This window comes from Pagrus major, chromosome 6 (genome assembly GCF_040436345.1).
Source record: "Pagrus major chromosome 6, Pma_NU_1.0".
Classification (NCBI taxonomy): domain Eukaryota; kingdom Metazoa; phylum Chordata; class Actinopteri; order Spariformes; family Sparidae; genus Pagrus; species Pagrus major.
The window spans coordinates 5,479,047-5,493,111 of record NC_133220.1 but is presented as its reverse complement, the minus strand read 5'-3'; the positions used below and the strand labels follow the sequence as shown (position 1 = coordinate 5,493,111).

At 42.3% G+C, this 14,065-nt stretch overlaps 1 protein-coding gene across 1 annotated transcript in view; it reads right to left on the bottom strand.

Annotated features, from left to right (window-relative positions):
- Window positions 1–14,065, bottom strand: part of LOC140997810 (sodium- and chloride-dependent taurine transporter-like) — a 32,393-nt gene that overhangs the window by 4,908 nt on the left and 13,420 nt on the right. The window contains exons 4-11 of the mRNA XM_073467850.1: window positions 9,868–9,956; window positions 8,725–8,876; window positions 8,192–8,324; window positions 6,160–6,294; window positions 5,418–5,521; window positions 5,194–5,318; window positions 2,292–2,404; window positions 1,143–1,280 (exon numbers count right to left, since the gene is read on the bottom strand). Of these exons, the coding sequence (XP_073323951.1) occupies window positions 1,143–1,280; window positions 2,292–2,404; window positions 5,194–5,318; window positions 5,418–5,521; window positions 6,160–6,294; window positions 8,192–8,324; window positions 8,725–8,876; window positions 9,868–9,956 (989 nt within the window). The remainder of the gene's footprint in view (window positions 1–1,142; window positions 1,281–2,291; window positions 2,405–5,193; window positions 5,319–5,417; window positions 5,522–6,159; window positions 6,295–8,191; window positions 8,325–8,724; window positions 8,877–9,867; window positions 9,957–14,065) is intronic.

Below are 14,065 nucleotides of genomic sequence, written 5' to 3'. Positions count from 1 at the left end.
AATCTTGTAAAACTGGTCTCATTTCGATCAAACCACAGTGGTTTCACTAAGTGGAATTTAGCTGGAACTCAAGGCGGCATGACAACTCAAGTTCGTCTCGCACACAGAAGTTAAGACAGAGTGAGAAATGTGTGAAAACATATCGGCTGTCTCTGTCTTGAAGATTTCCGGGAGAATGAAGTCACCACTTGTGATGCAACTAGTCTGATTTTGACAAAAAAAACCTGGAGGAATTACACATTTTGCCACTAGATTCAAATGTCCTAAAACACTCCACTTATTGAACTAAGAGCTTTTACTAAAGGTCAAAATTCACACTTTGAGGAGGCTCAATAGACCCGTCGCAGACTGCGCCATGCTTTGATTCGTCATATCAAGAAAGCTCAGACGTAAGCCGAGCATGCACGATACCAGAACCCTGGGACGTTATGACTGTTACGCTTGTATTTGACAAAATGTCCGCAGCGAGAAGGGTTTATCGGTAAAGGGCAAGTGTTGGGAGGATGATACAGCTCAATCATGTGTCTGTATAATTCTAGGGTGAGAGATAAATGTCAATAGCTTAATTTCCGAGTTAGAGGAAAAGGTCGAAAAAGAGAGAATCAACATGGGTGATAGGGAGAAACAAAATTAGTTCAGAAGAGGAGAGAGGAAAAAGTGTGAAGACAGATGATGCAGGAGAATTAAAGAGAAAGGACACAAGGAAAAGAGTCAGAAATGATGAAGACGGGCGAAAACAGACGAGGGACAGAAATAGGAGAGAAGGAGGAGAACGAGAAAGATTTGGAAAAGCTAAGTCAGGTCTACTGTATCTATTAATACGAGGGGAAGGGAAGTTCTCATGACTTGACAGTATAAATAGCCCCTTGTCATCTCCGCAGGGACCGACACTAATAGCTGTCTGAACGTATTGAGCTGCGAGCTCGAGCCTGAAACGAGGTCAGCAGCTACAGTATATCTATACAATTAGTAACACTGGATAAATACTGTGATTGTTGTAGACCCTGTTCTTTCTTCTTCAACCATGAAAAAGTACGATGTCTGATGTCCACAGCGGTTCATTATGTTCTTCTGACGTCAACGCTGTTCCAATAAATGTTCTGGTCACGATCTCTGGGTGTTGATCCGTTATAGTTCATTACCTTGGTAACCATGGTGAGTCCAAGCAGGTAGCTGATGCAGCAGAGGATAGCGATGAAGACCTCTCTGCGGTAACCCTTCCTTAGGAAGGACGGATACAGATCCACCAGTGATGTGATCTGCCCTTCCACCTCCACAAACTGCAGGGGGGGACACAGACACACAAAGCTTCTTGGTTCTCATGCTTTCAGATTTCCTTTGGTCAAAAATCATCACTGATGTTACTGAAGTCTGACTTCTCTCGCTGTTGTTTGGAACCACTTACTGGTAAATTTGACTAAAGCAGCTTTAATTTAATCCATTTATTCACAATCCATTACATGAGGGTCAATGGCCACGCTAATGTATGTAATGTATAGCCCATTAAAGAATTACTCTCCCCAAACAAATCAATAAATGATCTCTTATGAAGAAAATAAACATCCGGTAATCAGTCAGCTGATCGTCTTCATGCACAAAAGGATAAGAAGTGCAGCTGAAGGCGCCCAGTAAGCTCTCTGTGCTGTTTTCTAAGTGTTGTTTTTCTTCCTTTGGATGCGCACAAGTCGAGAAAAAAATACCGGGAGAATCATTGATCCTACATTTGACTCATTTCGGTTGATTTAAAACCTAAATCATGTCGCACCTGTTAGCTCACCTCATCCCTGAAAGGTTTTCAAGATATCAAACCTCATTAAAAAGGTTCAACATGTAAGAAATAGCATTGTCTAAAAATGCATGCAAATCACCACACTAACCACTAACTGCTGCTAACTGTAGGTGCTGTTAGCTAGTTGCCTCAATTAGCCATGCAGCTGGCAGCAGGGCCGGGGCTAGCTGATGAGCATGCCAACTCCAGCAGATATTTCTGCAACTCAGTACATAAAGGGCTTTAATATAATGTCAAAACAGTTGTGTCTTCTCATTCTGTTGATCACTGAAACCAAATTTCTTTTGTTTTGTTTTCTAATTTCTCTTTATCAGCACTTTGTATTTTGTTTGGCTAAAATCAGAAAGACATACAGAGACACACATAACAACTTTGTGCACAGGCTGCCACTGTTGAAGGATGAGCAGTTAAAAGCAGCCGTTTGGCAGTTAATCTGATGTTATCACCACTTCCTTAACGTCTCTGACAGCTGCTGAATGAATGTGTCCGCGTTTGTGCTAACCTGACTGTCGAGGCCAAGCAGCAGCAGCATAATGAAGAAGAGAATTGCCCAGAGTGTAGGAAAAGGCATCATGGTTACAGCCTTGGGGTAGGCAATGAATGCCAGGCCTGGACCTGCAGAGGAGGGGAGGTTTGGGGGGAGGGGGAGAGCAGACAGAGGGGAGGGAGGGGGAGAGGCGACATTAGTATCGTGATAAGCTCATCGGATCTGCATCCCTGTGGGAAGAAAGGGCCCCAAACAATGGAGACGCAGAACCAGAACACGAATGCATGGTCAAAACCTCGACTGTACTGCGAATAGTTGTTGCTGTGAGTGTGTTGTGTGTTTGTGTAACGCTATGTGTTGTCAATATACGACTATTAAGTACGTCTAATCCTTACTTACCTGCTAATTATGACATTTTTTACTAACTGTCTGCACTTAACACGACACAATTTCATATCTTTTACAAGGAAGTAATGCAAAACAGGACAACTGAACAATGAGGAACACTGATAGTGTAATATATAAAATGTAAATTATTCTGAGTATCGTGTAACAGCATCTCTGTGGAAGCAAGACATGAGAGTCATTGTAAAGCATCCCATAAATGGAAGTGTGTACAGTGTGTACAGTGTGTAGTGGATCGTAACTAGAGCGTGTGTTGTGTGCAGCACTTACATCAAACTATACCTGCTTTAAAGTTTGCTTGATTCACCTTCCCAGGCAGCTGTAAAGCCTTCAAGATGGAGGCAACCAACTGCTAGAAAAGGTAAATCAAGTGCATCTTCAAATAATTTAAGTTTGACAGCAGCTGCGTCACTCGAGCCATTTTGCATCCCTGCCTCGAATTAAGCGTGATCCTTTTCTATGAGGAATGCAAAATGGCCGTTGCAAAACAGCAGCAGATGCAAACTGGGATGTCAAATGAAAAAAGCTAAAGGCTTTGTTTGTTTTTTTTTTTGTTTTTTTCCCTGAAGTGTAATTTGACATTGGGAACTGTAAAACAGAAGTCAAGAAACAACGAAGCAGTCGAAACAGCAAAACAGCATTGCAGTTGATAGCGAGGTACATAAATATGTTCAGTTTTTTGTTGAGAAATTATGACAAGGCATCCAACCAAACACCGCGTTGACTCGAAAAATAGTAACATCTTCCATTCCCTGAGAGGGGAAATGCTAGCAAAACAGTCATGAAGTAGGATTCACATCAAACAGTGTGAGAAGTCATTGCTTGACTGTACAAAACATAAAAAACACTACATTTTAAAAACTTTTTTTTTTTCTTTTTCTTGAGTCAACAGAAGCCAAAGCATGTGCGCTTACACTGCACTGTGAAAAACCACACTGTGATCTGTGTGTATTCAGCATAATCTCTAATGCTGAGAACATGAATTATCATATCTCTAGTTCCTCAAAGTCAAGCAGTCACAGTTAAAGCAGACTTACTTGTTCCTAGCTGGGGTAGTAGCACTATCTGTGGGCCTGCTGACCTACTATGCTCTTTAGGTTCTCAGCACATGGACACACTTATTCAGGCTTCATTATAGTTTCATGCTCTGTCTGATAAAAATCTTCTATTCTTTGGTCAGCCCACCCAGCATCAACACACTTGCCAAACACAACATTGATACAGCACATTTCTGCAAAGATTAATTTGGCACTGGATCTAAAATTGAAGAACATTGTCCAATATTGACTGAGCTGGCGGCACGGAAAGTGTGTGCTAAATTTGCTTTTGTAACACTGGATGATCTCGGGGGGCCGTAGATGAAGCCTGGGTCTCACAAAAAGCACTTGATGCTAATCATCTCATTGTTCTGTTATAAGCAAAAATGACAGCGCATCTTGTTTGTCATCAAATGAGGCACAAACGTGAAACTTAATCTCTTAAGGATGTAATTGAAGCATGTAAAATCCAGAAAAAAAGAAGAGATTTTCAGCCAAGCCCCAAAAACTTTCAGATCTCTGTCGGTGTATTAACACCTTTCTTTAGGTGTGACAGGTACTTCTAAAGAATGAGTCAACAGTCAACTTTAAGCTGCTTTGGGATCTGAAAAACAAGCATCAGCGAAATCCTTGTGTGAATCTATCAGAAAGTCACGCTTAATCCCACCTTAAACTGGGCTTAACTTTGTCTCCGCACATAAACAGTGTTGCTTACGCAGCCTTGTAGAGTAACTGTAAACTATCATAAGGTGACACTGTAGACTCAAAGTCCCATCAACAAGATGTTTGGCACTAAAGAGTTGCATGAAAAGCTTTTCCAGAGCACTTCAGTCTCGTGTGATCATGAATACCCATTTTAAAACTGAGATACAGTCTTTCTCTGGCTCTATCATAAATCACAAATAAGATAAAAAGCTGCCAGTTACAGATGCTGGAATTTGAAAAAAATATACATTTTAACCCCCATGAGCCAATAAATCACTCGAATAGACAGGAGCCACAACAATGGTGACGTCAGTTTGTCACGTGCGGATGAAAAAGGAACCTCAGAGATAAAACTCTGGTAGCGTGTTCAAGCTAGGACACTGGCACAAGATTCACTGTATATCACAAACCTAGTTGTAAGTGTAAATTCGGCCATTAGTCTCTATAAATGAAAAAAAACAAACATCTGTATCGTAGCACTAATCCATCCAACTTTACTTAAAATTATGCGCTAACCAGCCGACAAATATGTCCTCTCACATTCTGCTTTCGTCAAGGAGTGTTTGATTGCGGAAACTTCCATATTCCGATGCCGTCATTTGTAATTAATCAAAGGAATCAATGAATGAATGAAACGTATTGGCCAATTCTCTCTTGGGTTTCGTTGCTGTTTTTCTTTGTAATAACTGTTTTTTTTGTTGTCTTTTTTTTAATTTGTTAACCAGGAAGCAGCGCCCACCATCACTGCCGCCTTTACAGAACCCTCGTACCTGACTCTGCCACATCAGCAATGTCCACCCCTTGCTCTTGTGCCATGAAGCCCAGGACGGAAAATATTGCGAAGCCAGACACAAAACTGGTACCACTGTTGAGGGCTCCCAGCAGCAAACAGTCCCTATGTCACACATATGTCATGAGGAGGATTTGTTAATGAACACACAAGGATCCCGCTCTCCCCTACAGCTAAACCCCTCACTGAAAACTGAGGCCTCACCTGTAGCAGTTGTATTTGTACTTGTTGTAGCTCCCCAAGGACGTCATGGCGCCCAAACAGATGGCATAGGAGAAGAAGATCTGTGTGCCGGCATCAATCCACACCTGTCAGGGAGGGTGAGAAAATGGGGACAGAAAGGCTGAGGCCTGCTGATGAGGGGAGCACATGAGACGCTAGGAGACGAATTACATCCGTGGGTAGCACTGATACGGACAAGGTGAGTCGGGTCGGCGTAAGTCTAGCAGAATCTAGGCCTAGCAGAGATGCGTTGGTGAAGGTTCGGCTTGGAAATTTCCATGGATGGACTGCCTAAAGGTTCGATCAGACTGAACACAAGTTTAGTCTGGGTTTGTTCGTTCTAAAATGTTTGTGTCGTCTCAAACACCTAACGAACCAACTGGACCAATTGAAGCTGTAGCGACTTACGCAACGACTACATGTGCCAATTGTGTCTGTTAGGGTTCGGTCCGTTTCTGGTTCGGTGTACCATCTTAAACCGGTTTGATTTTATGCAAACCGACTGTCGGGTGTAGGTGGAAAGAGTTAGCATCGTGCTGATAGTTAGCAGGAGCCCGTGGTTAGCCGATTCGCCAACTGATTATACGCCGAAATTGTAAAACGTGGCATCTATTTCAGACACTTTCTGTGCAGACAAACATTTTGACTAGTTCAACAGGGAGCGGTTCACAATGAAGCCCACTAATGGGTTTTTTTTGCACTGAGGCAGCACAGGGGCACCTACCTCTGGGTCCTTCAGGCGAGTGAGGTTAGGGTAAAGGTAGAACTTGATTCCCTGGCTAGCACCCGGCAGTGTCACACCACGAATCAACAGCACAATGAGCATGATAAATGGGAACGTGGCTGTGAAGTAGACCACCTGGAGAGAGATCACAATACAGAAAACACATTATGGAAACACTGCGGTTTGTTGTATTCTACAAGGACAGTCTATTATCTAGTTGTTGAAGCTTCAGTTTTAAATATGGTCTGCCTTGGCCATGACACGGACGTTAACTTGTGATTGGCTAATATCTTTGGTGTCATCACGGGCAATTATGTTTGAGAAATGTGTGCACTCTGGAAGTTGTTTTTGGATTATGACAAACAGACCACAGGCTGTCACTTAAATCAATAGAGTGTGTATCACTATCTGTTATTTGGAAAGCGGTGACCACACTTGGCCTTGTAGGAGTGACTTTATTACCAGAGTTACAAAATGGAGCAACCAAAGAGCATAAATCAGGCCGGACCAATCAATACAGAGTGTTGAGGCTATAAAAAGAGTAGTCTGGGATTGATTGAGCTGCTTCTGGTCTCGGGTGAGTTGTTGTTGTTGTTGTTGTTGTTGTTGCTGTAGCAGCAGTTGAACAAGGTCGGAAAATGTTCCCATTTCATCCGAGGCTAAATCCATCCTGTAATAATCTACGAGGGGGGATTTATGTCCCGGTACCTCTTGAATGCTCAGCTGTTAAACATACAGTATGAATATTGTAGGTATTGAAGGTGAAAAAAGATGTTCTTTTGCAAGATCGCAAAAATTTTTGAAAGATCCTGAAAGCTTTTTCATTAAGGTCAATGTTCTTCTCCGGTAAATTCGGCATGTTTGATGCTAGGATGGGGGGACGGGGGAGGGACACTCTGCACAAGGTTTTTGTTGTAAACCTTTGTGAGATCTTGCAAAAGTACAGTTCTTTAGATTGTACAGAGTCCTTCCAGGGCTCCAGGATCCATACTGGCCCCCACAATTTGGCCAGGCTTTACTTAACAGCATACTTGCTAATAGCTCAGGTAACACAGCTGACGCCACATGAAGTTGGAGAGTTAGGTAAGCTTATTAAGCTAGTTAGCCTTCTGATGTTAATCAGATGTTAAAACAAATGTTGTAACTGTAATCTATATTTTTATTTACATCTAGAACAGTTTCTCTTCAATACTAATTCTTCCCATTAGCCAACTTTTCCCCTCAAAATATTGTTAGCATTGGTAGCAAAAAACATGCTGTGTGTTGGTGACCATGACCATGGACCATGAGCAAGGAATAGTTTTCAGCAAACAAACAGAAACACTCCTCCCAGTTTATACAAACTACTATGTACTTTCTTCTTCATAGGGAGCTCAATAAAACCTCTTGAGTGTGAGCTAGGTTAGCAAGCTACTGTTTAACTTCCATATATAGAAGTATATTAAACCCTTTGCTTGGACGGATATCAGTTGATCTATTTGTCTGCAGAAAAGCCGTCTATCTTTGGGAGGACTCACAACAGCAAAGTAAAACCAGATGTTGCCCTGACAGTATTCTATTCTTCCCTCTCACATGTCTGTAGTAAATTAACTAAATTCAAGTCATGCCTCAATTATAATCTGAGAACCCCCCTCAGTTATGGCACATGATGTATAACGTTGCAGATTTCTTGTGTCTTTTTTTAATTATTGTGATGTATGAGCTGAAACACTGATTCTTCCAGTTCCAATTATGTTGAACAGAATAATTAGACCCAAACATTGCAAGCACATGCACTTGCCACTACCTTAAGCCCACCCAGGCCTGCACTCAGCTTGAACATAGCCCCTATTGTTCTCTTGGCCAGACCGCAGTGAAAAAAATCATATGAGTGTCACCCAGTCGGGGTTTCTGGCAGACACTTTGATACAGCAATGATAAAAGTGGACAAGTCAGTTCTTGTACTTTTTTTTCTCTTTTTTTTTTGAGTTCAGCAAGTTCAACAGTGTAAAACACAACCAAAAAAAGACAGATCACTGAAACATGTGTTTACCTTGCCAGTGGACTTGACTCCCTTCCAGATGCAGAAGAAGCAGATGACCCAGACGACCAGTAAACACAGAGCCAGGTCCCATTTAACAGGGCCAATGTCCTCGATACCATTGGTGATACCCAGCACATTATGTCTGCAACACAAGAGGAAATCTCTGTGAGTGTGTGTGCTCAGCCGTGACTGTTTTGTAGGAATGGGCGCATGCACGTCTGTGTGTGGGTATTTACATGTGCAAAGACCAAATAACTGATATGTAAGTGACTTCCTGTGTCCTTGGGACAGTTGAACAGGTCGTCTTTGGTGGGTGTCAAAAAACATACTAAATTTTGGAGCTTCTTCCAAATGTGTCCAGGTCCATTTACAGTCTCTCTTACTGCCAGCCAATCAAAATCAAAGTGAACAAAGCCTCTGTGTTTAACTTCCTGCGCTGGCCTACACAAAGTGATAGATTACCATCCAAATTGCAGAACACATGAACATTTTTGTGTCTGGTTATGCAAGTGAGCAGGTACGTGCGGTCTTATGTAACTCACTCCCAGAACTCGGTGACGGGGGAGGTGAAGTTTAGGTTGGAGGCGTTGGCAGCCATCCAAAGGGATTTGTTCTTGCGGACGGTGTCCTCGATGCAGCGGTCGGTGTTCCAGGGCTGATTGCACTTGGCCCAGGGCAGCTCCGTCCGAAAACACTGAAAATGCAAAAAAAACAGGTTCAGTGGTAACAAGTGATGGCGTCACGAAAGGGGCGACCTCAAAAGGCTCAGTCGTTCACAAACAGGTTCAACACTTTGTCGTTACTACACGGGCTCGGGAACACTTTGGAAAACTGTTGTTGGAAAACACATCCCCCTTGTAGTAATGCCATCCCCCACTTTTGATTCCCGAGTAGCAGAGAGAGTGCAGGGACAGGGGGCTTGTTTAGTTTGATGTTCGTCTAGTCCGCCTGACTCATTGATCCTTTCTCTGACCGACGGTTGTGCAAGTTAGAATCTAAAGCCCGGACCGGACCACGGCTCTGATACCAAAAGAACCCAAAAACATGAGTTTGCTAGTCATGGGTGAATTAAACAAACACTTTTTTGAGTGGGAAACGTACGATAAGCTGAGAAGTTATTGATTTGAATCTTGCAAGCTTTGACCTGATACACTGACACACGCCTACACTTTCAGTATGTATACACACACACAAATTCAAATTCAAAAGGGGCTTTATTGGCATGAAAGTTTAACAACAATTTTGCCAAAGCATCTGTCCAAACACTTGGACGCACACACACTTACTCCCTTTTTGATGAGCAAGAGAAGAAGACCATGACTTATCTTCATACTACAGTGTGACGGGTATTTGGGACACTAGATATGCTAACTGTGACCTGATACACTCCTTTTACATTTACATGACTGTGGTTTACGCTGTGTGTTATGTGCTGACAGGGGATTTACAATTTCCATTTTATCATCCCTTCATTTGGCTGATCCTGATACTTTTACGAGACAACCTTGAGTTTCTGCAACAGACATTTCAGCCAGCCAGAGAGCCAAAGAACCAGAAGTCACACTGCCCTGATAAAAATCCTGAAGTATCTCTAAAATGTAAGTCATTTGTGAAGGAAGTGTGAGGGGAAGAAAAGAAAAGAGAGAGGACTTGTTTTTATTGTCATTCTTTTTTCTTAAACCTACCTGGCACAGGTAGTAGAGACCCCAGGCCAGGATGACGATGTAGTAGATATTCAGCAGGGACACGATCACAATGGAGGCGTAACCAATACCTGGAGAGAGGAGAGAGGAGGTCAAGGTGATGATTCAAAAAGACATCAACAGTCCGGTGAAGGGGCAAAGAACGACTGAAAGACAGAATGTGATCTTGGCTTCAGCTGAGACACAATAATGTCCTAAACTGAAACCTCTTTAGCATAATACATATAACAGTTTTTATGTTGAAATAACATCAAACATCAAAACATCAGCTCTGGGCCTCACAGAAGCTGCAGATGTTTCCCCTTTTCCTCATGTGACTGACTGATCCCCGTCAACTTCCCCCCGTATTTTTCACCATATTAGTCCATGTGATGTCTCAACATTTTACAAGAGGAAGGTTTTTTTAGGTGGTGGATTTTGATTGGCCAGAAAACAGGATGTAAAAGTAGTCGGGTCATAATGAAACGTTCGTGACACGTCTCATGAAGTGAGAGCAGACACAGATCGATGTCGGTGGATAGAAGTACTTTACAGCTTGGTTAGTGAAAACAGTTTTTTGGGGGGGAAATCTTAAATGAAACATGCAGAATAAAGAGATTTTGATGAAATATCACTATTTCAAGCATAGATTTGGTTACTTTTCCTGGTGGAAAAGTTTGTAGTACACGTTGTGTTCAAACCCACAGAAATGTAATGAGAGAGAAAGATAACCACCTCAGAGTAAATTACAAGAAAAGGTGTATGAAGTTATGTAAAATATGATGCAATGGTGCCGCCTGAAAAATTGGTCTTACTAAATTAAAAATGTCTCTCCTGGGGTTGTGAACTGAACCTGGGTCACACAAAAGGTAAAAGATAAATCCACCTGACCCGCATCCCGTCCTTTAGTTTACTTTTTAGATACGACTTCCTGTTTTGGGGAAATTTCTCTCTTTTCCTTGTTATGCTGAAGAAACACTGTGTTCATTGTTTGCACTGTGTGACACTGTGCACAGTTTTATCAGTTGACATTCAGAAGAGAGAGTATCATCCGTGTTGATATTCCTGCGTTCTTAAATACCCTCAGTCTGTTTATCCGACTGAAGGTTTAACGGCAATCATGTTTTAATTCCTTTAACCTTCACTGGGGTTGCCCCGCGCTTAAACTTGGTTTGACATGTTTAGGAGACGGATGAGCCGACTTTCATTGCGTCGATACCGGCCTTGAGACGGAGCTGCTGGTAAACACAGGATCAAGAATGCGTGTGTGTGTGTGTGGGTGTCTGTGTGTGTGTTGACTACACAAGCTTATAAAGATAAGAAAATCCCCCAAAATGGAAAACAGGTGTAGCAGCTGGGATTTGGGTCAAGATTTGAACACGGATTAGGTTTTAGGTCAAAGGCTAAGTAACAATTGTGTCCGCTGAAGGCCCTTATAAGTATATAAATACAATTTGTGTGTGTGTGTGTGTGTGTGTGTGTGTGTGTGTGTGTGTGTGTGTGTGTGTGTGTGTGTGTACTTTCTGTCCACACACACAGCCAACAGAGGCCACTCATCCAAATTAATGTCCTTCAACGTCATTGGCCATCTGTGTGTGTGTGTGTGTATGTGTGTGTCGGTCTTGTGAACAGTCTGCATAAATCTGAGTGTGTCTTAATGTGTGTGTGTGTCTCTGTGTGTGTGTGTGTGTGTATGAATGTGTGAATTATTCCAACACCGCATCGTGTCCTATTAATTACTCAGCTAATTAGCAGCTGCCAAGCCTCTGCATGTCTTAAAACACACACACACACACACACACACACACACACACACACACACACACACACACACACACACAGTCTCTTGCACAGATCACATGGAACAGTGCTGATCAAACAAACAGATGTGTCCTCCTCCATGATGTCACTTCTCGTGGTCATCTGCTGACCTCGGCTGACCTCGCTCGCTCTGTTTACATTAACAATCGATTCCTTTTTAAAAACGCACAGAATTATTGTGAACTGCACATGTGATGATTCCCAGAGGAAGAAAAAAGTCTCTTTAAGGGGCCGAGATTGATGAAAGAACTGCCTGTAACATCATTCAGTATCAGGACGATGTGAAATGCTGCTATTGGCCTTTTTCTAACATGTTTCATATCATATCTAAAACAAACAGCGTCACTGTACTCTGAAAAAGTGGCTTGCAGACATTAAATCAAGACACAAATTATGACTGTTGAGCATATTGAAATAGGATTTGGGCTTAACGACCGACCCCGTCACGTTGGACTGACCCTGTGGGGATGTTGGAAAAATAAAATCATGCAGTCATTGAGTGTGTGGTGTTGGAAGGATTCTGATCCAGTCCAACATTAAAATGACTGTACTTGCCTGAATATTATCTGTAGAGATTATGTTTGTAAAGAGGGAGTTGTACTATCTACTTGTGTCTGTTACAGTTGATTTTTTAGATACCTTTAAAGGATAAGTTCACCCAAACGTGAAGATTTTAGTCTCCTCACCCTCATGCTGATGGAAAAGTCATGTGAAATACTTTTATTGTGTATTTGTAACTGACCGTAATACTATGTTGTATGTTCAGTATTTTGCAAATCTGTTTTAAGTGCTAAATAAATAAAGTCACTATCATTACGATTATAATCCAGGGTTTAACTTTTACGCAGTCACAACAGCAGATGTTCTCTTTGCACTGAGGGTAACTTGGGTACATTCACATCATTTGTGCATTTGGGAGGAATAATAAAACCAGAACTGGGCGAAGAAACCACAAGCAAATGTTAAACTGTGGTAAAATCTGAGTGAGAGAGCAGCAATTATTCTATAATCCACCTCATCGGGTTTAAATACCGCAGCTCTCCACGCACCATCTCATCCAAATTTAGCGTTTCTTCTCCATTTTTTCCGTGTGGCGTAAAAAAAGCGGCGAGACACACTGTTCCCTCTATGAGCGCTGCTTTTCTGTTTTGGTGCAAGAACACGTCGAGAGTAATTTGGCAGTTGCCGAGCTACAGGACTCTTAATAACAGTCTAGCGAGTATTTTCGACGCTTTTGCTCAGTCAGTCAATATGTGCAGTTATTTGTTGGTACGTTTAAAACATCTTTAGGTTTGTTTCCAGCTGGAGTGACGAGGATAATCACATGTTGCCTGATGATTAACGATTTTGTTATCATTGTGTTCATGGTGTTATGTTGTGTTTGACACTTCCGGTTCTGTTCCAGGTTTTCAGCCTGTGTACATCTTTGTGTTCGCTGCAGAAGCTGATAGAAGCAGTTAACTCACAGTTTCTCACATCAATCGACGTGCACGGCCGCTTGAACACTTTTTCAGTCACATTTCTCTTTGTTAGCGAGTTGGACGGCGCAGACACAGACTTGACTGACTCTGTTGTTTCACAGCGAACATGAGACTCTTTTTGATCCCTGAAAAATCAGAGATGTGGGCAGCAATTCAGATGTCTGGAAGCGGACTAATCACATGTCTGGATCCTCCTTCTGTCTCTCGCTCTCTCATCTCTGATCAAATCCATAATGCTAGCACAACAAAGCTTCACATTGATGTCTCCAAATCATGTGCACTCAAAGGTTTTTAATAACATAAATAAGGTATAGAGTGAGCGCTCTTTCTTCTCCCTCCCTCCTCCTATCTTTGTTCTCTCTCTTTTCTCGCCTCAGTCCTTTTTATTATTTCATTCTCTCCATTTCTCAGTCCTCCACGACTGACTCATCTTTTCCCCCTCGGTGTCGTCCTCCCCTCCTTCCTTCCATCACCATCACCATCTTTTCTTTGCCTCCCTCTCCCACCTTTCTCTCGCCCTTTATCAATCCATCTCTCGGGCTCCCTCAGATCTCGCTGCTCTGCTTTTCTTTTTCTTTTTCCCCTCCCTCCATCTCTCTGATGTGTTGCCGCGCTGTTTCCGTAGCAACGTGTGATTTGGGACACTGTGTACACCGTCTCGTTTTTGTGTGTGTGTGTGTGTGTGTGTGCATGAGAGAGAGAGAGAGACGGGCGGGGGCGGGTTAATGTGTCTCAAAGAAAGACTGAATGTGTTTATATGTGAAAGTGAGAAGAGAAGCATCATTAAATAATTAAATGAATAAAACGACGAGCGGTGAAATTACTCCACTAAATGTACGAACGTGAGGGTAGAACTGAAAAAGAGGTTTTGTGCGTTTGCTCGAGACGAATCGTCTGTA